The 24,609-nt window shown below is 26.8% G+C and overlaps 7 protein-coding genes across 8 annotated transcripts; 5 read left to right on the top strand and 2 right to left on the bottom strand.

Moving 5' to 3' along the window:
- The first annotated feature begins 1,573 nt into the window (after positions 1–1,573).
- On the top strand, positions 1,574–3,057 carry LOC128958024 (histone-arginine methyltransferase METTL23-like). Its single transcript, XM_054303840.1, has 3 exons — positions 1,574–1,666; positions 1,736–1,809; positions 2,535–3,057. The coding sequence occupies exons 1-3, from the start codon at positions 1,574–1,576 to the stop codon at positions 3,055–3,057; spliced, it is 690 nt and encodes a 229-aa protein (XP_054159815.1).
- An 849-nt stretch (positions 3,058–3,906) lies between these two features.
- LOC128957642 (protein N-terminal asparagine amidohydrolase-like) lies at positions 3,907–5,310 on the bottom strand. Its single transcript, XM_054303443.1, has 5 exons — positions 5,079–5,310; positions 4,925–5,027; positions 4,595–4,858; positions 4,215–4,537; positions 3,907–4,148 (listed from the first exon to the last, which is right to left on the bottom strand). Exons 1-5 carry the CDS (start codon positions 5,160–5,162, stop codon positions 3,975–3,977), a joined length of 948 nt encoding a protein of 315 aa, XP_054159418.1. The 5' UTR covers positions 5,163–5,310; the 3' UTR covers positions 3,907–3,974.
- A 943-nt stretch (positions 5,311–6,253) lies between these two features.
- On the top strand, positions 6,254–7,546 carry LOC128958795 (40S ribosomal protein SA-like). Its single transcript, XM_054304731.1, has 3 exons — positions 6,254–6,335; positions 6,510–6,680; positions 6,738–7,546. The coding sequence occupies exons 2-3, from the start codon at positions 6,548–6,550 to the stop codon at positions 7,472–7,474; spliced, it is 870 nt and encodes a 289-aa protein (XP_054160706.1). The 5' UTR covers positions 6,254–6,335; positions 6,510–6,547; the 3' UTR covers positions 7,475–7,546.
- A 1,472-nt stretch (positions 7,547–9,018) lies between these two features.
- LOC128958023 (tyrosine 3-monooxygenase-like) lies at positions 9,019–14,107 on the top strand. The gene is made up of 13 exons (XM_054303839.1): positions 9,019–9,251; positions 11,803–11,937; positions 12,037–12,159; positions 12,249–12,429; positions 12,506–12,594; positions 12,696–12,763; positions 12,834–12,884; positions 12,946–13,091; positions 13,170–13,305; positions 13,380–13,429; positions 13,503–13,579; positions 13,641–13,870; positions 13,939–14,107. The coding sequence occupies exons 1-13, from the start codon at positions 9,123–9,125 to the stop codon at positions 14,105–14,107; spliced, it is 1,584 nt and encodes a 527-aa protein (XP_054159814.1). The 5' UTR covers positions 9,019–9,122.
- Positions 14,108–16,066: 1,959 nt separating this feature from the next.
- LOC128957499 (eukaryotic translation initiation factor 2-alpha kinase 1-like) lies at positions 16,067–18,583 on the top strand. Its single transcript, XM_054303266.1, has one exon. The coding sequence runs from the start codon at positions 16,258–16,260 to the stop codon at positions 18,550–18,552; it is 2,295 nt and encodes a 764-aa protein (XP_054159241.1). The 5' UTR covers positions 16,067–16,257; the 3' UTR covers positions 18,553–18,583.
- A 564-nt stretch (positions 18,584–19,147) lies between these two features.
- On the top strand, positions 19,148–21,462 carry LOC128957586 (RCC1 and BTB domain-containing protein 2-like). 2 transcript variants are annotated; one of them, XM_054303378.1, is made up of 6 exons: positions 19,148–19,718; positions 19,790–20,085; positions 20,156–20,508; positions 20,568–20,836; positions 20,901–21,243; positions 21,383–21,462. In XM_054303378.1, the coding sequence occupies exons 1-6, from the start codon at positions 19,350–19,352 to the stop codon at positions 21,460–21,462; spliced, it is 1,710 nt and encodes a 569-aa protein (XP_054159353.1). In that variant the 5' UTR covers positions 19,148–19,349. The 2 variants fall into 2 exon arrangements, with proteins under 2 accessions (XP_054159353.1, XP_054159354.1); XM_054303379.1 differs by lacking the exon at positions 21,383–21,462 and having other exon boundaries at positions 20,901–21,295.
- A 376-nt stretch (positions 21,463–21,838) lies between these two features.
- Positions 21,839–24,475, bottom strand: LOC128958021 (Bardet-Biedl syndrome 7 protein-like). Its single transcript, XM_054303837.1, has 6 exons — positions 24,198–24,475; positions 23,797–24,141; positions 23,425–23,744; positions 22,955–23,369; positions 22,702–22,905; positions 21,839–22,647 (listed from the first exon to the last, which is right to left on the bottom strand). The coding sequence occupies exons 1-6, from the start codon at positions 24,397–24,399 to the stop codon at positions 21,839–21,841; spliced, it is 2,295 nt and encodes a 764-aa protein (XP_054159812.1). The 5' UTR covers positions 24,400–24,475.
- Positions 24,476–24,609: the final 134 nt, after the last annotated feature.

Here is a 24,609-nt window from a genome sequence, read left to right as displayed (position 1 = left end):
GGATCCCATTCCTTGTACACGAATGTCTTCGAGAGCGCAGATACTATCATCTATACTAAGCGTTTGTCCCACAAGTGCGTGAAAATTATTTTTAGATTTCGCTTTTATATTATATTAACATTAAAACATACTGTATATTGACTATTATATAAGACAAATATTTTATATAAAAATTGTATTTAAAAACTTAAATTATAATAAAATTTATATGCAAAAATTAATTACAGTAAAATTAGTAAATTTTTGATATACTCAAAAATATGCAAAGAACTAAATATGTTCAAGCAACATTAAATATTTATAAATATATTATCTAAAAATCATTGTTTGATAATTACTGGAATTATTTATAAAAATAAACTCAAAAAATACTTGCCATCCAATTCCTTATATTCCTAATAACATACAATCCTTTTATTTAAAAAATGCCATACATGTAGAGTCAAGTAATGAAAACTTAACAAATAAGAGAAATCATCTATTATTTTGTAAATATAGCCGACTCTTAATTTAAATACAACCGGAATAGGTATTAAAATACTTGTAATACACGAAATTTACAAAAAGTATGTGTATTTTAAAATATCTAATTTAATAATCTCATCAATTATTTAATAAATTATAAATTATAAAAATTATTATTATTACTATATTAATATATGTCTTCTGTTAAAAATAAATTGATAAAAAATTAACTTGTATAAAATTGATTGACAATTTATTAATATACTATTTAAAAGTAATGTATGTTTATATAAAGTAAACTATAAACACTTTATATAACTTAAATTTTCTAATATTTCAATTATAATTTATTTGTTTAAAGACAAATCACATTAAAGAAAATTTATTGTCTTTTATAGTTTTATATAATGTAAAAAACAGCTAAAAATTTGAAACATACTAAAAATTTTAGCGAAATGTCAATTTTTTGATTATATCTTAATACAATATTTAATAATTTGATCATTATATTATTAATTATATTATTAATTAATTATTAATTATATTATTAAGTAATTAAATTTAATTATTTGATTCAAATCATTTACTATCAATAATTCTAATTAACTCATATAATAATATTATCATTGTGATTTACAATAATTTATCAATGACGATTATATTATTGTCATAATTTATCTTTTAAATTATAATAAATAATTAAAATAATTGTAATACTATATATACCTGTATTATATAATATCATATAATACCTAAATTGTGATTATACTATAAGTTATAAATTTTCAAAAATAGCGCTATTTTCAAAACCAAATGTTGAAAATGTTTCTTAAAAATGATAAACATGTGAATCATTTGAATCACAAATATTTTTAAATTATTAAAAATTATTTATTTAATAAATATTAAATTATAAATGTTTTTATATTTAGCATTTTATTAATACATAAATATAACCTAAATATTTATATTTTATATGTATTAATTTAAAATAAATATATGTATTTAAAATAATATATAATATTAAATACAGTTTTGAATGCATTATATTTTTAAAGTATAGATATATATAAATATTAATTTATAATAAATTAATAGTAATTTAGTTATGCAGTCATCCATTGAATTAACAAGTGATTGTTGCGTTCAATATAAATATCCAGATAATGACCATGGACAGTTTACTATTATCATTAATGAGGTATAGTTTGTATGATATATCATATTAATTGAGTTTAGTTATAGTATTTAATAATTAATAAAATATCAGAAATACTCAATTAATTATGGATATCATGTGTGGCCGTCGGCACCCATTTTGGCACAATTTATCTCATATTATCGGTAATTATTAATATAATATTATTTTTAATGCTATCATATATTTGCATATATTAGTGATCTGTAAGAATATTAATGATTTATTGATAATAATATTGTATTAAATAATTATAATAATTTTTATAAATTTATTATAAAATCTATAAAATTGATTTAATTATTTTGCAATTCAATTAAAGCAAATAATTTAATTGAAAACTTGAGACTAGTCTTCAAAAATAACAATTTGAGACATTGTTTGAAAAGTAGTTTATTTATAGAAAGTTAATATTGTATTGTATTGTAATATCAAGTGTTTAGTAATCCTATGAATAGTATTGCAGTTCTTGTAGTTTTCAAACTTAACATAACTTTTATAGCATTTGTAAGCATTTATAACATAATTCGTTAATTCATTTATTCGTTGAATTCTTTGATTAAAATGCTTATCGTTTCTTATTTTTATTATTATATTAAATGTTTTTATGTCTCGATTTAAATCAAAACAAAATTTTGTTATATATTAAGGTCTCCTACTTATTAAACATGAAAAATAAACTTTTAGATATTTATTAAACATAAATATATACAAAAAAATATCATGTGGTAAATGATAGCAAAATATATAAATTCCTTAAATTCATTGACGAGTCACTACATCCTCATTAACTATATTTATATCTCAATGAATGTTACGTTAAGTTTCATTTAGTAAAATAAACTTTTATACTGTATTTGTGTACATTTAGTAGTAAATTCAATGGGAAACGTATAATAGAGTTGGGTAGTGGCACTGGTATGGTGGGCATAGTTGCTGCCAAAATTGGAGCACTTGTCGTACTTACCGATTCACATCAATATCCTCAATGTCTTCAACTGTGTCAACAAAATGTTGATATCAACGGAGTCAACGACAATATTACAGCTATACTACCATTAACTTGGGGTCACTTTGATGAACAAGTGATACAAATGCCATCATTTGATTACATTATAAGTTCGGACTGTTTTTATAATGAAAAAGATTTTGAAGACATATTGAGTTCGGTATCATTTCTTATGGATAAACATCAGACTAAAGGAACTGTATTTTATACAACATATCAGGAAAGGGATAGCGAATGGAGTATTGAATGTCTTCTCAATCAATGGCACTTAAAATGTCATTACATAAGTCTTTCCGACTTCGAGACCGATAATGAATGTGTGGCTAAAGATAATCTGTCGTCAAAATCTACTATTCATTTGCTAGAAATTACTAAAAATATTTAAAACAGTTTTTTTGTAAATAATTTATAAATATATTTAATTTTTATTGTAATAAAATACAGTATTTATATATTTAAAAAATTATATTACCGTTAATGTAATAATCGTTATTAATTAAAGATTAACAAATAAGTTATATATTTATTTATCAAATAATATATAAGGCACTTATTAGTATCTTAACTGACATAGTGTCGGATGCAATAATTATTATATTTAGCCATGTCAATTTTACTTAAATTTAGATATATTGTAATTGCATACAACTCTATGTCAGTTAAGACGATACATAAAGTAATAATTTAGTAAAATATATTCACATGAAATTTGTATTCATAGTATTGCGGTTTTTAATTCAAGAAACTAACAAAAATCACATTTCTATAATTAAAATATTTGTCGATTTTATTTTAAAAATATTTTTCCCTCAATTATTACAATATGATAACAATATTGTTCATAAATAAGCATGATAAGTTTATAAGGAACTACATTATACAGTATATTATTTGCATCTAAATGGCACAAAATATTATAGAAAATAAGTCATTTTAATGAATCAATGCAATTAACAAATGTTAAATTGCGATAATATTTAACTCATTGCACTATTTATGTCGAATAAAATCAATTAATGGACGATATTTTAAATGTAGTTTCTATTACCGGGAGATTTTCGGTAGTACTGTATATCAATTCAGCTTAATTTACTAAACGCATCATAAAATTAAAGTCAAATTAATAATAATAAGCAAATGATTATTGATTACTGTAATAATGGTAATTAATTAATCATTTTAATAATTACCGTAATGGAAATAATAAAAAAGATATGAGAGATCATATGATAGGCTATAGATAAAAATTATAATATTATCTTTGTATACAATTTGTGGATATCATTAACTTAACAGATATTATTAATAGCAAATAGGAAGCCATTGACCGGTCAGATCATCTTTTCGATAATAACGGGGTCTGTTATCAGCAAATATAGTGACTCCAGGAAAGGGATTCTTTTGTATAAACTTAAGGGTAGTCCTCGCGCTCATCACAAAGTTTGGAGGTTCCACTTCAGGTGATGTCGACAAATGCTAAATATATCAAATAAAAACGCATTAATTTCTTTTAATTTTTTTTTTAATTTTATGAAATTTTACTTGAAGTATAAACTCATCACTTTGTTGTAGCCATAGGTCTACGCCTCTCATAGGACTGTAATTGAATGGTCCGATCCGTAATAAACTCATATTTGAATCATAGATATCTAGCATTTCATGACAACCCGTATAATATCGTGCACTTCTTAATGGTATATCTGGCCCTTTGTCGGTAAAAGTGGCCGGAAATATGTCACCCGTTTTGACATTGACTGCAATTCCATAAATCACTGGCCAATTGATATTATTTCTTATAGTATTATTTAATTTACACACACAGGCCGTCACTAATTCAATATTAATTGTTTGTCTGTGATATGCACCTAATGATCAAAAATAAAATGTTTAAATGACTACTATTTTAAAGGACAATGGCTTACAAAGCAATTTAAGGACTAAATCCTCGGAATAATGTCGGGAGTCATTGAAGCCACCGATGAGATGCAGTTCAAAGCGGCCGTCGCTAATACCGACAGAGATATTCATTTCTTCCATTCTTTTAATCATATTTTCAATATATTTGTTCGTTGATTGTGGAGCTGATCCATCAAAATGAGCCAATGAAGTGACACCACTGGTTGAATGTCTTAATACAGCCATACAACAAGTGGTTGTGTCATCTGTGCCCACAATACTGATGCTCTCTGTATGTCAAACATAAAACATGTCAATAATGTCATTCATCTGTCAATTGTAATATTAAGACTAACTATCATGTGGTGACACAATGGCGTACTCCCGCTGACACACATATACCAGTGCTACCGGACTGACCACTTTGGGATCAAGTGATACCAACCGTAAACTCGATTCCTGTCAATTAAATGCATCAATTAATTGACATTTTAATAGTTGTTTAATTACCTCAAGTTGTGGATAATTATTGAATAATGAATTGATATCATTGGGAACATCAGTGATAATCACACCATTGATTAGTAATGGCATTATTATTGTCACTATAGTTGACAATCACATCAAAACATTGCTTCAAATGTATGCCAAACACAGTCTCATGTGTTTTGTTGACAACTATTGCTTATATCATATGATATTAATATTAAAATTTAAGTCAATTATTATTGTTTTGTTTAAATACTTTTAATGCATTTTTTATTATTTATTTCAATTGATGAGACTTTCACTAATGAAAACAATCATTCAATGAGAAAGAGAGGCAATATATGAGAGACATGAGAGGGATAGGAGGTATGGGAGGTATGGGAGGGACAGACACAACAATAACAGTACCGCACATACAATCAGCTATTATATACAGACATGTAGTAAGAAGTGGTGTTTTAAATATTTTTTGAATGTAATGTAATTTATAATAATTATTAAAGTAAAACTAAATGCATTTTTATACATATTTTAAATATATTTTTATCAATAAAATGATATAAAAAATTAATGAAATATCAATCCAAATAATCAATAATGATTGAGCATGCTTAATTATTAAAAATAATGTATGATATATACAATATTACATTTCTAATTACATATAGTTTTTAAATTTTATTTTTACTAAATCATTATCAAAAATTATTATTAAAAATTTACATAATTTTTAATAAAATCAAATGTTTATATCATACCTAATAAGTATCAATTAAATGATACAAATAATTAAATGTAATTGAATTAAAAATTAGATTTTTTAGATTTTAATTTTTCAAAAATATTCGTTTAATTTTTGTCAATAAAATACTATTTTATTAATACCTGTATATTTGATTATCCATTAGTACATTAGTATTATGTAATAATAAAAAATTAGTTATAATAAGCAAATAGGTATTTCTTAATTAATTTTTATGTAATTTAATAATAGTTGTGGTTAAAGCCACTTATTTTTAATTGAATAATAATAATCAATTTAAATATTTAATTGCCTATACATTACAATTAAATTTAATCTAAATTTATAATAATTTATCAAAACTTTTGTAACGTATTTTGCAAACTGTTTGTCAAAATCTACAAATGATATTATTATTGAATTGAATGGACGTTATTGTTGTATAACAGACAGTATTGTTATATTAATAGTCAATGTATTAGACATTGACTTCCCTTTCCTATCACTCGTGTCTCTCAATTGGCATTATATTTACGGTAAGTGTCTTTAAATTTGATTTAATTAAATCAATTGACGACTAAATCAACTTTTAATTATATTTAAATTAATTTATTTGAGTTATACTATTAATTGTCACAATTAGATATTTATTAGATGATAGTAAACCAATTAATTTGATGTTTGAATGTCTTTAACCGGTTATATCATAGGTTGACTTAATTGTTACTAAAGATAAGTTGACGTCAAGATGTCGGGAGGTTTGGGTGTATTAGCTCTGAAACAGGAAGACGTGGCAAAGTTTTTGTCATGTAATACACACATCGGTTCCAATAATATGGACTTTCAGATGGAACAGTATGTCTTTAAGAGACGTGGAGATGGTATGACATGTATTGATATGATTATTGTTTTTTCAATAATTGTTTTTTTTAAAACAGGTGTTTATATCGTTAATTTGCGCAAAACATGGGAGAAGCTATTATTGGCCGCTCGGGCTATTGTGGCCGTCGAAAACCCGGCTGACGTGTGTGTTATATCGAGCCGACCTTACGGTCAACGAGCTGTCCTAAAGTTTGCTTCGGCTACTGGCGCCACTCCGATTGCTGGCCGTTTTACTCCCGGAACTTTTACCAATCAAATTCAGGCCGCTTTTCGTGAGCCGCGACTACTGATTATTACTGATCCCCGTATTGATCACCAACCGATTACTGAGGCTTCGTATGTGAACATTCCGGTCATAGCATTCTGTAATACAGATTCGCCGCTCCGTTATGTGGACATTGCTATTCCCGGCAACAATAAGGCCCCGCACTCTATCGGTCTTATGTGGTGGCTGTTGGCCAGAGAAGTACTTCGTCTTCGTGGATCAATTAGTCGCGAAACTCCCTGGAAAGTAATGGTTGATCTTTACTTCTTTCGTGACACTGAAGAACAAGAGAAGGAAGAACAGGTTGCTCTCGTTCCCGACCGTCCAGTTAAAAGCGAAGCTCCCGAACAGTTCAGCACTGAAAATTGGGCCACTGATAACACTCCCGCTGAGGCTGAAACAACTGAACCGCAGATACCTACCATCAGTGGTGGACAACCTGAACAATGGACCGGTCAGGTTGATGAACAATGGAACAATCAAGTGGTTGATGATTGGGGCGCACAGACTACTGATTGGACTACATAAGCAAATAATGTTAATGACTAATAAAAGTTACTATTGATTATAGTAATGAATTTGGAAAATAAACAATTTTTAACTGAATTTTGTTGTATTTTTATTTAATATAAAATATCGTTATTTTAATGAATTTAATTATATTGACATAACCAACTATAAAGGGTACAGTTGGGTATGATTTGTTTCATCTATATATAGTATATACCGGTATATATAATGGATGGCAATTTGTCTTAAATTGTAGATTATTAAAGTATATGAATAATTATATAATTTAAATGGATTTGAGTGTAGATTAGATATTTTTTAAACTAACAATTGAGTGCAGACATGATATACTAGGGATCGCAATTATAAGAGACGCATTCATAACTACATTTTTAAATTAATTTTTTTAAAAAGTTATTGAAGTTTAATTAATTATTTATATGTCATTTGATTCTATAATATCTCTTCATTTGTTATGATAATTTTGAATATCTTCAGTAAACCACTTCTTATGATTTTAAATCGAAAACCCCTTCGATTACCATTTTGGACCCCTTCACAAATTTTGATTTTTTACACTCAAAGAAGTGTTAGATTAATCAAAGCAAATAGTAATTTGACAAAGCAATATATGTTGAATATAATGATATATAAAAGGTTTAATTTCATTTTATAAATCCGTTATTATTTGATATTAAAATAATAATTGCTATATTTTTGCATATGTAGCCCATAGATAAGAAGTAAAAGTAGATAGTACTTAGAGATATTATACATATCTTTCGAAAATTGTTGGCAAATGTTATTTAGTATTTAATAAATAAAAATATAATATCTCTTTTATTTATTTTCAAGAAAACTTGTGAAATATTTTTATAAATTCATACAAATTTTCGATTTTAACTTTTGATATTTTTTATGAACTTTTTTTGTCTTCCACATCTAATCATTCATCTTTTTAGTTTTTTTATTATGTCTGACAAGTCTTCACACATAAGGCTTTAGAATATATTCTATTAATATTTTTGTCGGCCATTGTTTCTATAATTACAGGACAATATATGTTTTTTATGGTATATCTGCCTTAGACGTCATGTGACTTTAACCCATGTAAAAGATTAATAAAAAGATTTATCAAAAATCTTGAATAAGACAATTATAGACTAATGATGATTTTACTTAATTGTAAAAAAATACAATTTGTAGATAACACATGGGTCACACAAAAACAAAGTTACTTTATTATATATAAAATGCGTCTCTTTCAATTGCGAGTACCAGTACATATCACAATCTATACCCCGTTGAGTCAATAACTATAATGAAATTGATTTTTATATGATTTATATTAAAATTCATACTTTATTGTATATATTATACAATATATACCGTATATAACTACAATATATATATATAACTACAATATATATATAACTACAATATATATATAACTACACTATATATACAGTATATATATATATACAGTATAATGTAGTTATATATTGTACACATGTATATTATACACTATATATATATATAAATAGTTGACAAAAGATGGCGATTAGTTGACACAGAATATGTTGAATCGATACCAGAATTGTCTGCAAAAACTAATATAATTCTGTCATTTATAACAACAAGTGGTTGACATAAAAGTTTGCATTCAATGACAAACAGTGTTACCATTGATTCAGTTATTATAATGTTTATGAATTATCTGCTAAATAAAGTTACGGTCACTTCAATGGCATCATCTAATAGAGCAAAGTTTGCTATCAAAAGTTATAGCGTTGAAGTATGTATTTTTTGATTCAGTTATATGTATATTAAAGATTAGTTATTATAAATTTTATCTAATTTATGTAATTGTTTTTATGATAATTATTTACAATAAAAAATTTAATTTTAATTTATTATTTAATTTATACGAATTTTTATACAGTATTATTGATTATTCACACCAAAAATAGCATTATGTTTATTTTTAAGTTTAATTACTTTAGATTTTATTAAATATAAAATGATTTATATAATATACTGTAATTTACATATAAACATAAACAATATGCAAATATTTCAAATTTTACAAGTCATTATATTTTTAAAAATAATATTTATTATTTTAAATTTATAAAATATTAAATACATTATAATAAATTATGAAATATAATTATAGTAACTCATTAATGAAGCATTTATTCATAAATAACTTATTTTTCAGTGATAAAAGATATTAGTCTAATAATTAGATATTTATATCATTTAAAATATAATTATTTTGACAGAATTTTTTTCACATATAATAACATATTTTGAAATTATGTAATAATTATCAATTATAGCTTTAAAACATTTATATATATACGTTTATTTACTGTAAATTACATTAAAAATTCAAATTAGTTTATAACTTAGTTTATACAGTAGTTAATTATAACAAATTAAAACAAACAGTAGTTAGAATTGTTATCACATATAATCACATGTATATTTTTAACAAATATTTTAATAAAAATAATTCAATTAAAAAGTTAAAATACAAAGATTTACATATACAGTACATAAAGTCACTACTCATTATTTATAAAAAAAATATATATTATATTAATAATTTAAGTAAAATTTTAAATAATTATGGATTTAATTTATTTTTAATCACTTAAATTAGATTCAATAAAAGAATTTAATTCTTTTAATAAATTAGTAGTTTAATAAATGTTATTTAATTTTTAATAAAAATTTGAATAGGATTTTAAGTATTTAATATAGTTAATTTGTTTAGTTAAGTGGCATAAATTATAATTTTATTACTAAATAAGGTGTACATATCATACAAATATAATATTATGTTGATATCATTTATAAAATTATATCACATGTATGTACAGTATATTTATATATAGATCATATTATTCTTTAATTCTTGAATTTTACTCTAACTATAAAATTATGTATTAATCAATTAACTAAACTGTTTGTATACAAATTATTCAATGATTTTACATTAAATTCCTGTTATATATGAAACGGAAACAGGTATTTGAAAGTTTGTATAAACACTATTTTTATAAAATTAATATATGATAGATGATTACTATATCAATATTTAGTTTATACAGTATATATACCCGGCATACTGTATATAGGTGGAGGATAAACAAATGAGGCATAAATACAGTGAATGATATTGACATTTGTGACCTTTAAAATAATTATAATAAAGTATACTGACTATTATTTACAATTTATATAAATTACAATCATTTAAATTAAAATCGAGATATTTTCAATTGCTTTACGATAGCCAAGGATATGATAGTTATGAATAAATGGTAATACCGTTATAGTCATTACATTATACTATAGTATTAATAGCAACTCATCGATTGCCCACTCATACCATAAATTGGATTATGAGTTCAAAATAAATTGAATTCAATTGTAATACTTGTTTTGATTAAAGATTGAGTATTCATAACAATCACAATATGAATGAAATACTGTTATAATAACTACATTAGCCTTTATTGACTTTAATCTATCTAACAATACATTGAAAACACAATGGCATCAATCTATGAATAGGACGTTACTTTAAAGTTATAATAAAAGTGTAGAGAAAAAGAGTAAACCGATTGTCATTTAGGACTGATTTTGAAACTCATCATTAATACGCTTAGAGATCAAAAGGAAAAGTCATCGGAAGGAAGGAAAGACTCTTTTACCACAAGACTCAAAGTATTGCCATTATATCTGCTTTAGTCGGCACTCAACAGACTATAAATATAGACTTTTTATATAAATATAGGCTTTCTGTATAAAAATCAAGTAATTGAAAGCAAGTGATGCACTGATTTGATTATTTATTAATATTAATATAAGATTATAATTTTATGATTTTTTATTATATTAATATCATAAACAAATTGTTTAGTTTAATAAAAACAAAAAACAAACAAATTGATTGTTAGCATTATTTTAGTCCTTTTGTTTTATTTATTTATCAAATACATTAAATTTAATGTTTTAATATTAATATACATCAGTTATGTCCAAAACAGGTGCACTTTTACTAAGAAACAGATCATTTGATGCGAATCAGTGAACACTGAATTAAATGCAATATTATTACTGTATAACTAAAATGTTATTCTCAGCTGAAAACTGTTATTAATGACTATTATTTGTCTATTAATTCAAAGATTACAAACCTTTTACTTATTTAATTTACAGTTAAACAAAATTTTATTTTAAATGACAAATATATCTAAAATTAGAAAAATATTGATATCGTCATAAATATAATTAATTAATGATAACAATCGTTAATATATATTATTTGATAGCATGGATACCCATCTCGTCGTCGGTCACTTGTAGGGGACGCCAAGTTTGAGACCGTTAAGAATAAAGAAGCGAAACTCAATTGGCTGGAAGAGAGTCGACACGGATCTCAAGATAATCAACTCTCTGAAGAAGAGGTTGTTTTTTAATTTATAAATTTATATAAAACTATTTTTATTTTTAATAAAATTTTTAGTGGATATTAGATTTTAAAACATTAATTGTTTAATTGATAGGTACTTATTGTTAGTGAAACTACTGAAAGTGATGACTTATCCACACCTAAGACATCAAATATATTAATTAATTTAAAAGACGGCGGTTTTTCTAATTTGCCTAAAATTATCAGAATTATTGAGGTATTTATACAATATTTTGTTTAAAAAATATTTTGATTTTTATTGCAATAAATTTTTTAATTTAATTATTTTAAATATACTAATGAAAGGCTTGTAAAGGAAATGTAGATCACTTGGAAAGTAGGAAATCATTGGATAATAAATCAAATATAGATTTGTTTGTAAGTCTTAAGATATCAAGCAATGGTCTCTTACATCTAATAAAGTCAATGAGACAAAACAGTTTGGTTGATATGACTCTACTTAGAGAAAAACATATTAGTGTTAAAGGTTTGAATTATAATTAACATAATTAGCAAACATTTTTTGATTAATAACTTTTATGATTAACCATCAAATTTATTAGATCCATGGTTTCCGCGACATATTAGTGAATTGGATCAGTGCACTCATATTATTGCTAAATATGAACCAGATTTGGATAGCGATCATCCGGTTGGATATATTTTTGATTAATAGGGCCTAACATTTGTTAATCAATACTTTTATTTATGTATATTACTGTATAATTTAAATTAAAAAATTTCATAAAATAGGGATTTCTAGATAAAACTTATAGAGAAAGAAGAAAACAGATCGCAGACATTGCTTTTAATTATAAATAGTAAGTATTTATTGTAATTGTTTTGATTGAAAATAATTGATAATAAACATAATTAACATAAAAATATTAGTGGAGAAGCAATACCTCGAGTGACATATACTGAGAGCGAAATAAAAACCTGGTATTCATTAATATTTTTTATACAAAGTTTTATTATTATTAATAAAATAATCACAAATTAGGGGAGAAGTGTATAAAGAATTGAGACGTTTGTTTGAATCTCATGCGTGTCAGACACACGTCGATGTGTTGAAACTTCTTGAGAAAGAATGTGGTTATGCGGCCGACAATATTCCTCAACTACAAGACATCTCATTATTTCTTAAAAGTAGTGTTTATAACATTATTGTTATAAATAAATAAATTTATTATTCAAATGCTTTATTTAATTTTAATTAAATTATAGGACGAACAGGATTTACATTACGTCCGGCTGCAGGACTGTTAACCGCTCGCGACTTTTTGGCGAGTCTTGCGTTTCGCGTGTTTCAGACGACACAATATTTAAGACATGAGTCTAATCCACACCATTCACCGGAACCGTATGTTTTCTCATATTTTATTTTGTTGTATTTCATATTAACAAAAAAAAAGTTACTATTTCTTAAAACAATAGTGATTGCATACATGAGCTAATAGGTCACGTTCCTATATTGGCCGATCCTAGTATGTCATACTATATTAAATCAAATAAAATATCCGTTTGAATTAAAATAACAAAATTAACATTTTTTTATAGCATTTGCCCAATTCTCGCAAGATATAGGTTTGTCCTCTTTGGGCGCATCCGACGAGGAAATTGAAAAATTTGCGACAGTATTAAACTATTTGATTATTTACAATCAGTTTAATTGATATTTGATTATCAATTTTTTAGTTGTATTGGTTTACTGTTGAATTTGGTTTGTGCAAAGAAAATGGCGAAATTAAGGCATACGGTGCCGGACTTTTGTCATCTTATGGTGAACTTAAGCATTCGTTGTCAGACAAACCAGAGTTAAGATCATTTGAACCGCAGAAGACAGCCGTTCAGCCGTATCAAGACGTTGACTATCAAGACATCTATTATGTGGCCGAAAGCTTTGCAGATGCAAAGGATAAGTTTAAGTTTGTTATCAGTTTTTGTTTAAATTTTTAAATCAATATATTGTTTATTAATGTTATTATCATTGAAGACATTACGTTCAGACCAAACTGGCCCGACGTTATGAAATACGTTACGATGCGTTCACCGATTCCGTACATATTATTGACTCAATCAACAAATTACAAGAATTTGGACAAAAAATTAAAGCCGATGTTAATTGTTTGAATACAGCTATTATCAGAATTGGCGACAATTAAACACTTTAAATATTAATATTATTAATTATTATATTATATATACCGGTATACACACAGTATATACAGTATATAAAATTATATTATTTATATGTTATGTACTGTAGTTAATACATTTAAATATTATATTAGATATTACTAATTGTAATTTACAATATCATAAAAATATTTAAACTATCAGATAATTTTTTATTCAGATTCAAGAATAATCCACATTTATTTATTATTTAAATGTTAATCATATTGTTAATCGAAATTTTGTCAGTTTATTTTAGCTATATTTAATATAATAATCACTCAAGTGTTGTTGACTTTAAAGTTTAATTAAAAAAATATTTAAAATAATCTATGTATTGATATTCAAGTTAAATTTATTCAAATAAATTAACAATATATTGTATATTTACGGCAATTAATTTATTTGTTAGTTATTTAAGTTCAATAATATAGTATCAATAGCATCATATACTATATATAGCATTTATATTATAATTATAGATTAAAACAATATCATTAGTGTTCATTAAAATTAAATAATACATTATTTTACTAATAAACTTATTAATTATTGTTATTAATTAGCAAATGATTATATCTTATATAACTTATTAATTAAATGATATGTATTTAATGAATAAAATTATTCTTTGTATAACTTGTTAACATTAAATATTTATAAAAATGACTAATTTATTTATCAATTTAATTAATAGATTGCTATTTATTGAAATATATAAAATATAATTTTCTTCCTAACGATGAATAGAGGAAAACTAAAATATTATCCATTATATGGATTTCATTTGGGAACTTCCCTCCATTAGGAAGTTGCCCGAACTCTATATATAGTACATACTATGTAGTACATAGTATGCAAAGTACACATACAAAGTACTGTTTAATATAATTTTAAAAATAATATAAATCTTAGCTTTAAATATCTAAAAATAACATTTTGCTATTTAATATTTAAATACTTTACAATATAGTAAATGTTAAAATATAAATTTATAATTAATACTCTAGACTCTAGATCTAGACTTTAGTACAAATTAATAGTCTATAAATTAATAATCACATTTCCTAAAAAATAATTATAATTTTAATCGATAAAATATTTTTAAAATTATTATAAAATATTAAAAATTGCATTTTTATATTATGTTTGGTAGTAATCATTATTATGGCATATAAGTCATAAAATATGCAAATCATAATTATTTTGATTGAAAATCAATTGACTAAACTCTCATTAATATTAATTAGGGTTCGATCAAATTTTATCCCTCGATTTATAACTAAAAAACCTTATATTCCTTGTTCTCTGGGAATTTCCAGGAAATCTATTTCCTCCTATGAACCTTAAAAATATTTTATTTTTATGTTTGACAAATAAATGTTATGTCAATCTGGATATAGAGTGGTATTTTAAATATTTATAGTATAGTATCAATACATTTATTGAATTATAGTTTCAATGAAATTTTATGCAAAATATTAGTTTTGATATTTTACTATTTATTGTAATATAAAATATATTTTTCATTTCTAACGATCAAAAAAGTGAAAATTGGAGGCATTTTATGAGAGAAATAATTTGATTAATCTTTTTATGAATATATAATATTAATATATTGTTGTATGTGATTGTTATTTTAGTTAATGCAGTGCATTGCAACTATTACTGTATATACTATTATATACTTTAGTATATTATTCACTTTTTTAATTTTAATCATTTAAACATTAATTTGCTATATTGTAAAGTAATTGTCTATTTTTATTGGTTCTAACATAGGTTTACATGAGTCAAACATTATTGGATTGACTTCCTATGTATACACAAAATACAATTAAATACATTTATTATTCAAATCTTATAATATGTAGTACTTGTAGTCAAAGGAAATAGATTCCATAGGAATTCCTGGGAATAGGGAAAATAGGGAACGTTTGGGAAAAAAATCAATTTACCCGAACACTAATACCTAATACACTATAGGCTATAGTAATAAACATTGAAATCACGTGATAAACAACATATTCTAACGTTTGTAAAGACTATTGCATTGAGTTTACAATACATTGACTTTTATTATTGAAAACATAATTAAGACATAATTTAGTGATAATTATCATTGAATTTATGACAAATGAGTCCAACTCTTAACCATAGCTTTGGTCGCAAAAGTAGTGAACGAAAAGTGAATGTATTTCTCAATAATTTTAACGACAATAATGTCAACAATGAGTTGATTATCAATAATAACAATAATGTTGTCTTTGAGTCGATGCCTAACTTACAGCCTATTCTTGAGTTTGACGCCAGCGATGGCATGGATGTGGTCGACGGCAACGCAATGACCAATTTAATTGCCAACCGAAGTGTGGCACAAACAAGCAATGGTCGCAACCAATCGGCAAACAAAAGGTCAGAGTTTAGGGCAACGGAAGCGCTGTTGAGACGACAGGCGCCGACTTTTCTGTTGATTGAATCATTGATTTGGAATTTCTGTGGATATAATGAGTCCGATAAACACAAACAGAAACAACTGTTTCATAAACTTTGTCACCGATTGCAAGATCTGAAGATTATCGGTAACTCATTTACCAACGATTCGCTGCATCCGATTCGTGAGTTTGTTATTATTAAATTCAATCAAATTGTACAACAAATTAAAGCTGAAGACAACCCACTCTATCTCTCGTCCACTTCTTCGACACCTTTTATTGATAGTCCGCATCTGATTGAAGACTCGAGTCGTTATAACAAAGAGTTTATTGATTTGGGTCTTATTGAAGAAGGAGGCTTTGGAACCGTTAACAGAGCAAAGTATAGGTTTGATGACTGCGAATATGCGGTTAAAATGATTAGATTTAAGTACAAAAATGATACCGACTTTAAAAAGATTACTCGAGAAGTTCAACTCTACGCAAATCTGCCGACACATCCCAATGTTGTCGCCTATAAGACTGCATGGCTTGAAAATTGGTGTCTTCATCGAGAAAAGATTCCACTGAAGAAACATTTAAAAATTAGTAAAAGCAATAAAATTAACGAACAAATGGATGCTTTTGATGAAGATTTTGTTGTCAATTCTCGAAAAACTGAAAACGAAGTTTCCATTTGTTTTGAATATTCATCAAAAAGTGGTTTACATATTCAATCATCAAATAAACAGATCATTGAAACTAATTTGATAAATGAATTGAAACAATTTAATAATGAAGACAAAGATAATAATGAAGACAAAGATGATAATGAAGACAAAGATGATAATGAAGACAACGATAATGATGAAGACGATGAAGAGGAAGATGACGAAGAAGATGATGAATTTACTAGCGATGATTCAATGGATAGTCTCAATAAGTCATTTGGAGATATGACTACAATTAGACAATCAATAGTCAAACGCAAGACTTTATCAATTAGTTCGACGACATCACAGAGTGATAGAGGCGTTAATTGCAAAGATTGTAATAAACTGGAAATGTATAGCAATGGAGAAGTGCCTCAAATACAATGTAATAACAAATCGTCAAATGTCTGTCCCATAGCCTGTTCCCAATTCGGTGCAATTCTTTACATACAAATGGAATTATGCGGAATGAATCTAAAATCATGGCTTAGGGATCGTAATGATCGGACATTTAAAAAGTTTGATAAAAATATCAATGAATATATCCTTAATGACGATGATATTAAAACAGCAAAAAATATATTTCGCCAAATTCTCAAAGGCGTTGAATATATTCATTCACAACATTTAATACATAGAGATCTTAAACCACAAAATATATTATTTAGTATCAATGGTTCACAAGTAAAGATCGGTGACTTTGGTTTGGCTACACTTCATAACAGTTTAGATAAGGATGAGATCTCTTTAGATATCTTTAAACAGAGTACAGGTGACAATGTCTGCATTAACGATCACACGGCAGGTATAGGAACATCAATATATGCGGCACCGGAACAAAAAGTGAGAAAATCGCAGCTCAGTTATGACAACAAAACTGATTTATTTAGTTTAGGTATCATTTTGTTTGAACTTTTTTACCCGCTTTCAACTGATATGGAAAAAATTAAATGTGTTAACAATATAACCAAAAAACAGATTTTACCCAAAAGTTTGACTAAATTTTATCCAAATGTGGTTAAAATAATTTGTGATTTGACTCATATTAATCCAACTCTCAGACCAAATGCTACACAAGTATTACATTCATCACTATTCATGAGTGAAGAACAAATGATAATTAGACACATCGAGGAACAGAATAAAAGTATTATTAATGAAATGGCCGCTAAAGACAACAAAATCAAAGATTTGGAAAATCTTTTGAATCTTAAATGTAAAGAAGTTTTAGATAAAAATAACGAAATCGAGTCATTAAAGAGACAGTTGGCTGATATGTCACTCAAATTAAAACAATTGCCTTAATATATAATTTAGTTATTTTTTATAATTAATACATTTTAGTAATACTAAAAAGTGAAATCATTTTCATATAATATATATATACAATATATACTGCAAATTGGTTTGTCTGTCATAACAATTATCAGTTAATGCATACTATGATAATTTACGGCTAATATTTTCATATGTAAATGTTTTGATGAAAACAACAAATTTGTTATTTTAGTAATATATACCTCAATAATTAGTTAATAATATTTTATTTGTGTTGATATATTATAATATTATAAAATTGTGTATTATAATATATCCAGGTTAATTAATTATTCTAGAAAATTGTCAAAATTCATGACAATAATTTTATAATAGTTGAGATCAACTTTTAAATAAATTGGTTATACTGTATATATAGGAAATTATTTTTAATTGTTGATCTCTAAAATAGTTGTAAATTTCTTTATTAATAATTATTTTATTTTATCAAAATGTGAATAATTTATACATAATGTATAATACAAATGTAAAATTGTTGTTAAATTAATATATTATACAAATAAATATTTATATATTGCGCTCAATTAACTAGTGATGTAATGCAATGATTATTATTATGAAATGAAAGGACTTTTGTGTGTTTGAAATGTTTGTAAACAATTGAATTGAATTTATTATTGAATAACTCAAGTATACAAACACTCATTTGCAGACACTTTTACAGACAATGAGCTGATCCAGTGATTGACAACTTATGACAAATATTTTTAATTGTATTGATTTAGTGTTTAATGATTTAATTAATTGATGAATTGATATCAGATATGAGTGAAGACACCATTGGTTATCAATTTTTATTAACAGACAGACTGACAATGGGATCAATTGACAAATGGCTTATATTTAGTTTACTTCGGGAACCCTTTATCTCAAACATACGTATGTTTTCAGTGTTTGGTTGTTCGGGAAATGAGGCCATTATTGTGACCAAAGACGATGAAGTGTATGCTTTAGGATCTAATTGTAGTCTATGTCTTGGTTTGGGAGAAGTTGTTGGCTCTCCTGAACCGCGAAGAATTGATTGTTTAGCTAAAAAAGCTATTATAAAGATCGCTGCGGGCAGTGGTCCGCACGTATGCGCCCTTACGGCTAGCGGTGAACTCTACACGTGGGGTCACAACACCTATCATCAGGTGATAAATAAATTGATTTAATTTGTGTCCAAAAATGTAAATTATTTTTATTTTGAATTATATGAAAACAGTTGGGAAATGGAAATACAAATCCTTCTTCGACACCACTTTTAGTTACTTCTAATCTGATGGGAAAACGAGTGATTGACGTGTTTTGCGGTTCATATCACACTCTTGTGTTGACCGATGACGGAGAAGTGTATGCTTGGGGTCAGAATAATTGCGGACAAATCGGTTCCGGTTCGACCACTAATCAACCGACTCCTCGCAAAGTAACGGCTGGTATTGGGTCGCGAACTGTTGTGGCCATTGCTTGCGGACAGATATGTTCAATGGCTGTGTTAGACTCGGGAGAAGTTTTTAGTTGGTCTGTACATTGTATTACATCTATAGAAAATAAGTACATTAATTGATTTAATATTATTTTTAATTAAAAGGGGTTACAATGGAAACGGACAGTTGGGTTTGGGAACTAATGCCAATCAACCAAACCCAATGAGAGTCACAAATTTAAATGGTGTGGTCATCCAGAAAGTAGTTTGTGGTAACGCACACACACTGTTACTTTCAGATGACGGTACTATTTATGCCTTTGGTAGTAACAGTTATGGACAGTTGGGAACCGGCTCTAAATCAAATCAAACTGCACCGATTAAAGTGGCGGCTAATTTGGGCAGATTTATAGACATTGCTGCCTCTCATTACACACATATATCCGCTTCCATCACTCAGGAGGGCAAGTGTTATATGTGGGGTCAATGTAGAGGTCACTCTATTACTACACCAATTGGTATTACCAAAGCATTTAAAAAATGTTACTTCAGATATAATTTGATTTTATAATTACAGAAACACCCTTTCAGTCAACTCATGATGTGTTGGCAACATTTGCCACACCGTCGGTAACTTTCCGATCGGTCCAACTATGTATGAGTCCTATAAATCGAGTTCTCGACAGTCTTTCCCAGGCATTCAACGACGAGAAAACCAGTGATTTTAAGTTTATTGTCGATAATAAACCTATTTATGTTCATAAAGCCATTCTTCGAGTAAGATGTGAACACTTCAGACTAATGTTTGATAATAATTGGGCCGAAAGTACTAAAGATGAGCTCGAAGTACGTTATAACCAATAATTAGCAAATTTTTGGATATTTATTGATTGATTGCTTTTATTAACAGATGACTCAATATTCTTATGCTGTTTATTGTGCTTTTCTTCAATACCTCTACACAGATGATGTGTCGGTAGCGCCCGAGGATGGCATCGGACTATTAGATTTAGCCAATTCTTATTGTGAAACTGATCTCAAACAAAAATGTGAAAGACTTATAAGAAACGGTATAACTGTTGAAAACGTGGCGATGCTATACTCGGCTGCCATTAAGTTTGATGCCAAAGGTCTTGAGGACTACTGTTTTCGGTTTTCATTAGTCCACTTGACTGCTGTCGTACAGACCGATGCCTTCAATAAATTGGATGAAAATACACTCAAAAGCTTTATAACAAAGGCTGCACTTAACGGTGCGTTTAAGCATTAATTGTCTATTAATTGGATTTTGTTTTATAAATTATTTTATGATTGTCTGTTGCAATCATTTTTTGTTTGTTTATCATTTCAACCACACATTTATTGCCAAATTGTATTGATTTGATTTTGTAGATAATTATCTTAGTAATGGTATTACACCCGTATATACCAACTACGGTAAGATTAATACAGTGGACAATACTATTGTATAAACTTTTTGTTGACAATTTGTTGCTAAATGCGATTTAATTTAATTAAAGAAATAATAAATTATATACTGTATAGTTGATAAATATATTTATTTTAAAAGTTATATTTAGTATCTACACTATATTAGTTACAATATTGTAAATGAGTTACAAATATTTTATAACTATTTTAAATTTAAGTCATATATTTCTCAGAAATTAAATTAATTAAAATAAAATTTTGTTGTTGTTATACTTGTGTATCAATAAAAGCATAAAAATGTATTTTAATTTTAGTTTAGTTATTTGATAATATAAAGAAAATTTTATGATTGTTTTGATAATTATTATTAATTTTATATATTGTTAATTTTGTAATATTTTTGTGATAATAATAAAATTAAACAAATGTCTGAATTCCCCAAAATTGGTTGAGTTTATCAACAAATATATGTTCGTTATAATCATCGGAAACATAAGTCTCGATAAGTGTTACCAATTCATTAATACGTGACTTGAATCCAGAGACCACTGAACGGGAACCGCCTTTTAGTTTGTGATAATCGATAAATAGATCAGCAATTATACCATAAATTCTTTCCAAATTGATTTCAGCTGTTTTGTTGTCTATCTCTTCATTTGCCATCAATTTATTCATTAATTGTTGTGCGACCTGAGGGTCACTAACGTTCAGCTCATTAACCGCTTCCATCAGTTCTCTATTGTGACGAATATTAATTAAACTCTTAAGTTTTGGATATAATTTTCTTAACGTATGGCCGACACTCTGCTCTTTGATATCAAATGACAACTCAATAGCTGTCGATCTTTTAGTTGCTTCTCGTGTTACGAAGTCTTTGATTATAGAAATGGTCGAAACGTTATCTGATTGGAAAGTCATCTCTCCTTTACCACAATTACATAAAAGTGATGTTTCAGTGAAAGTCGAGATAAAATTATAGACAATCAGTGAACTGGTATTAGTTGTGGTAATCTTTTCGGGTATTTCAGGAATACAAAGTTCAATCCAAGTGTGAGATTCATTAAGACTAAAAGTACCACTAATTGTCAATTTATTTAAGTATTGAGTATCGATAACAGTATAACTTCTTTTATGAAGTGAAAGCGGTTTTATTTTGTATGTCTTTATTTGTGCACATTTTGGTGACACCCGAGTCATGATATACGCTCGCAATAAGCCGTATTGACCTTTAGGACAAATCAATTGTCAAACTAATATGAAACTACTATCACCTAAAATACCTTCAATGGAGCGAATCTTAATCTCCAATCGAGTAGTATTTGCCTGACATCTGAAAGTCACCAAAACCTGTCCTCCGATGTTCTCATTAAAGCTAATAACTGCTGAATTACGTTCACAATCTATTAGATCTAGAAGTATATCGCTTTGAATTATTACTGCATCGATGGCTATCTCAACCTCCAAAGTCAACAAATAGGATGCATCTGAAAGTATCACTTGTTTTATCATCTGATATAATCATTCATTACATACCTTCCTGAAGGATAAACGAGTCGTTAATCGCAAAGTAAGGCAGAGCTGACACACCGACATCCATAACATCCATATCTTCAGTACCTTTAGATGTCATTTCTTGATACCTTTCCCTTTCTTGAGCTAATTTTTGTTCCAATTTTTCGCACTCATCCCTAAGCGTTTCAATTTTCAAAGCCATATCTTTACTGATTAATAAATAATTTGGATTTAACTTTTGGTTAATCATTTCATTTCTTGTTAAACCAAAGATAACTCCCGTAAAAGTCGATCCAAGAATAAGATTTCCGTTATTACAAACCAATACTGAAGTCAGACTTTCACCACAGTTATGATGATCTCTAAGAATTGGTGGTAAACTTAAATCTATCATTTCTTCTCCGCTTTCATTTAAAGTTTCAGTAAAAGACCAAATCTATTATAAAAATTAATTAATAAAAAACGACAAAATTTACGACAAAAATCTAAACCTCAATATTTCCATCAGATCTACCAATATATAATTCTGCAGCCGATTCAGCCATTGCAAGGCATGTAACAGAAGAACGGGAGCCTTTTTCAGGTATTTCCCATTTATGCAACGGTTCCAATGGTTTTCTATTAAAATCTATTGAAACTAAGGCTACCTTTCCATCAAGAGTTCCGTAGATAATTAATGTTTCATTGATACTATTGGACGAGTAATTCATCCAAAGTAAAGCACTGGGAATTCCTGATATCTCGAGCTCGTACTGACACAAGGAATCTTTCATTACCCTTAACAGTCTGTCCTGACACGCCAGCACTGGTACTATAATTATTATATTAGTCTAAATGATATCAATTTAATGGTCATACAGAACCTGTTTTCCTATTGTGTTTGTCTTCAATAAGAATCAAATCAATGATTTTTTCCGGACAGACGTAATAATTTTTGCTCTGAACGGCGGAACCACTTTTACTGTCCGATTCTGTGATAATATAATTGTTATAAATATAGTGTCCGGTAATGAATATTTCATTTGGCCACCGCATCTTTAAACTCTTTATCGGTTCCGTTAAGTTATTTAATTCAAGACCGAAAAATTGTTTGCCTTTTTTAGTATACCCTCTGATAACTGAAGATCCCATAGCCATCAAAATTTTTGGAGAACCGCTTGGGTTTGAGCTATTGATAACTTCAATGCAACTAATCTTTGCATTTGGACCTAACATATCATTTATAAAATTAATTTATTCAATCATTAATTTATTTATACCAAACCTGGAAGTGTCTTAAATATAGTATCGATATTAGCGGAGTCGGGTCTGAATGTAAAACAATGGACAGAACCCGAATGGTCGCCAACAACTGCGGCAAACAAACCGCTATCGGGACTAACGATACCATATTTGATAAGTTTGAATGAGTTTCTTGAGGTAAGTCCTACTTGAGTGTAATCAATGCGATTCAATTTGTTTGACATTTCTTACCATTCAATTGATTCAAAGTTTTGTTGTTTCATTTAATTCAATCAATTAATCGTTACTATAGAAACACATCATTTTATTACATCACTGAATAATAGATACAAAAGTATATCAATTTTATTGATAAGTATAGCATTAAGTTATATATACTATAGTTATAAATAATTTTGTTAAACTAATTATAAATAGCAATAATTGTTGATTGA

This window comes from Oppia nitens, unplaced genomic scaffold (genome assembly GCF_028296485.1).
Source record: "Oppia nitens isolate AA-2021 unplaced genomic scaffold, nextdenovo-longstitch-racon4-pilon3 scaffold3_pilon_pilon_pilon, whole genome shotgun sequence".
In the NCBI taxonomy this organism is placed as follows: domain Eukaryota; kingdom Metazoa; phylum Arthropoda; class Arachnida; order Sarcoptiformes; family Oppiidae; genus Oppia; species Oppia nitens.
The sequence above is the reverse complement of the archived record's forward strand: the minus strand, read 5'-3'. Positions and strand labels throughout refer to the sequence as shown.

Excerpts from the sequence above, each read along its gene's own strand:
- LOC128958024 (XM_054303840.1), top strand. The coding sequence starts at position 1,574 with ATGCAGTCATCCATTGAATTAACAAGTGATTGTTGCGTTCAATATAAA. Across the intron at positions 1,667-1,735 it reads TTACTATTATCATTAATGAG|AAATACTCAATTAATTATGG; the intron begins GTATAGTTTGTA and ends ATAAAATATCAG. Across the intron at positions 1,810-2,534 it reads CAATTTATCTCATATTATCG|TAGTAAATTCAATGGGAAAC; the intron begins GTAATTATTAAT and ends GTGTACATTTAG.
- LOC128957642 (XM_054303443.1), bottom strand. The coding sequence starts at position 5,162 with ATGCCATTACTAATCAATGGTGTGATTATCACTGATGTTCCCAATGAT. Across the intron at positions 5,028-5,078 it reads ATAATTATCCACAACTTGAG|GAATCGAGTTTACGGTTGGT; the intron begins GTAATTAAACAA and ends TTTAATTGACAG. Across the intron at positions 4,149-4,214 it reads GTGATGAGTTTATACTTCAA|CATTTGTCGACATCACCTGA; the intron begins GTAAAATTTCAT and ends TGATATATTTAG.
- LOC128958795 (XM_054304731.1), top strand. The coding sequence starts at position 6,548 with ATGTCGGGAGGTTTGGGTGTATTAGCTCTGAAACAGGAAGACGTGGCA. Across the intron at positions 6,681-6,737 it reads CTTTAAGAGACGTGGAGATG|GTGTTTATATCGTTAATTTG; the intron begins GTATGACATGTA and ends TTTTTAAAACAG.
- LOC128958023 (XM_054303839.1), top strand. The coding sequence starts at position 9,123 with ATGACAAACAGTGTTACCATTGATTCAGTTATTATAATGTTTATGAAT. Across the intron at positions 12,160-12,248 it reads AAATTATCAGAATTATTGAG|GCTTGTAAAGGAAATGTAGA; the intron begins GTATTTATACAA and ends TACTAATGAAAG. Across the intron at positions 13,092-13,169 it reads CATCTCATTATTTCTTAAAA|GACGAACAGGATTTACATTA; the intron begins GTAGTGTTTATA and ends ATTAAATTATAG.
- LOC128957499 (XM_054303266.1), top strand. The coding sequence starts at position 16,258 with ATGAGTCCAACTCTTAACCATAGCTTTGGTCGCAAAAGTAGTGAACGA.
- LOC128957586 (XM_054303378.1), top strand. The coding sequence starts at position 19,350 with ATGAGTGAAGACACCATTGGTTATCAATTTTTATTAACAGACAGACTG. Across the intron at positions 20,086-20,155 it reads TCGGGAGAAGTTTTTAGTTG|GGGTTACAATGGAAACGGAC; the intron begins GTCTGTACATTG and ends TTTAATTAAAAG. Across the intron at positions 20,509-20,567 it reads CTCTATTACTACACCAATTG|AAACACCCTTTCAGTCAACT; the intron begins GTATTACCAAAG and ends TTATAATTACAG.
- LOC128958021 (XM_054303837.1), bottom strand. The coding sequence starts at position 24,399 with ATGTCAAACAAATTGAATCGCATTGATTACACTCAAGTAGGACTTACC. Across the intron at positions 24,142-24,197 it reads TATATTTAAGACACTTCCAG|GTCCAAATGCAAAGATTAGT; the intron begins GTTTGGTATAAA and ends ATGATATGTTAG. Across the intron at positions 23,370-23,424 it reads GATCTGATGGAAATATTGAG|ATTTGGTCTTTTACTGAAAC; the intron begins GTTTAGATTTTT and ends TTTTTATAATAG.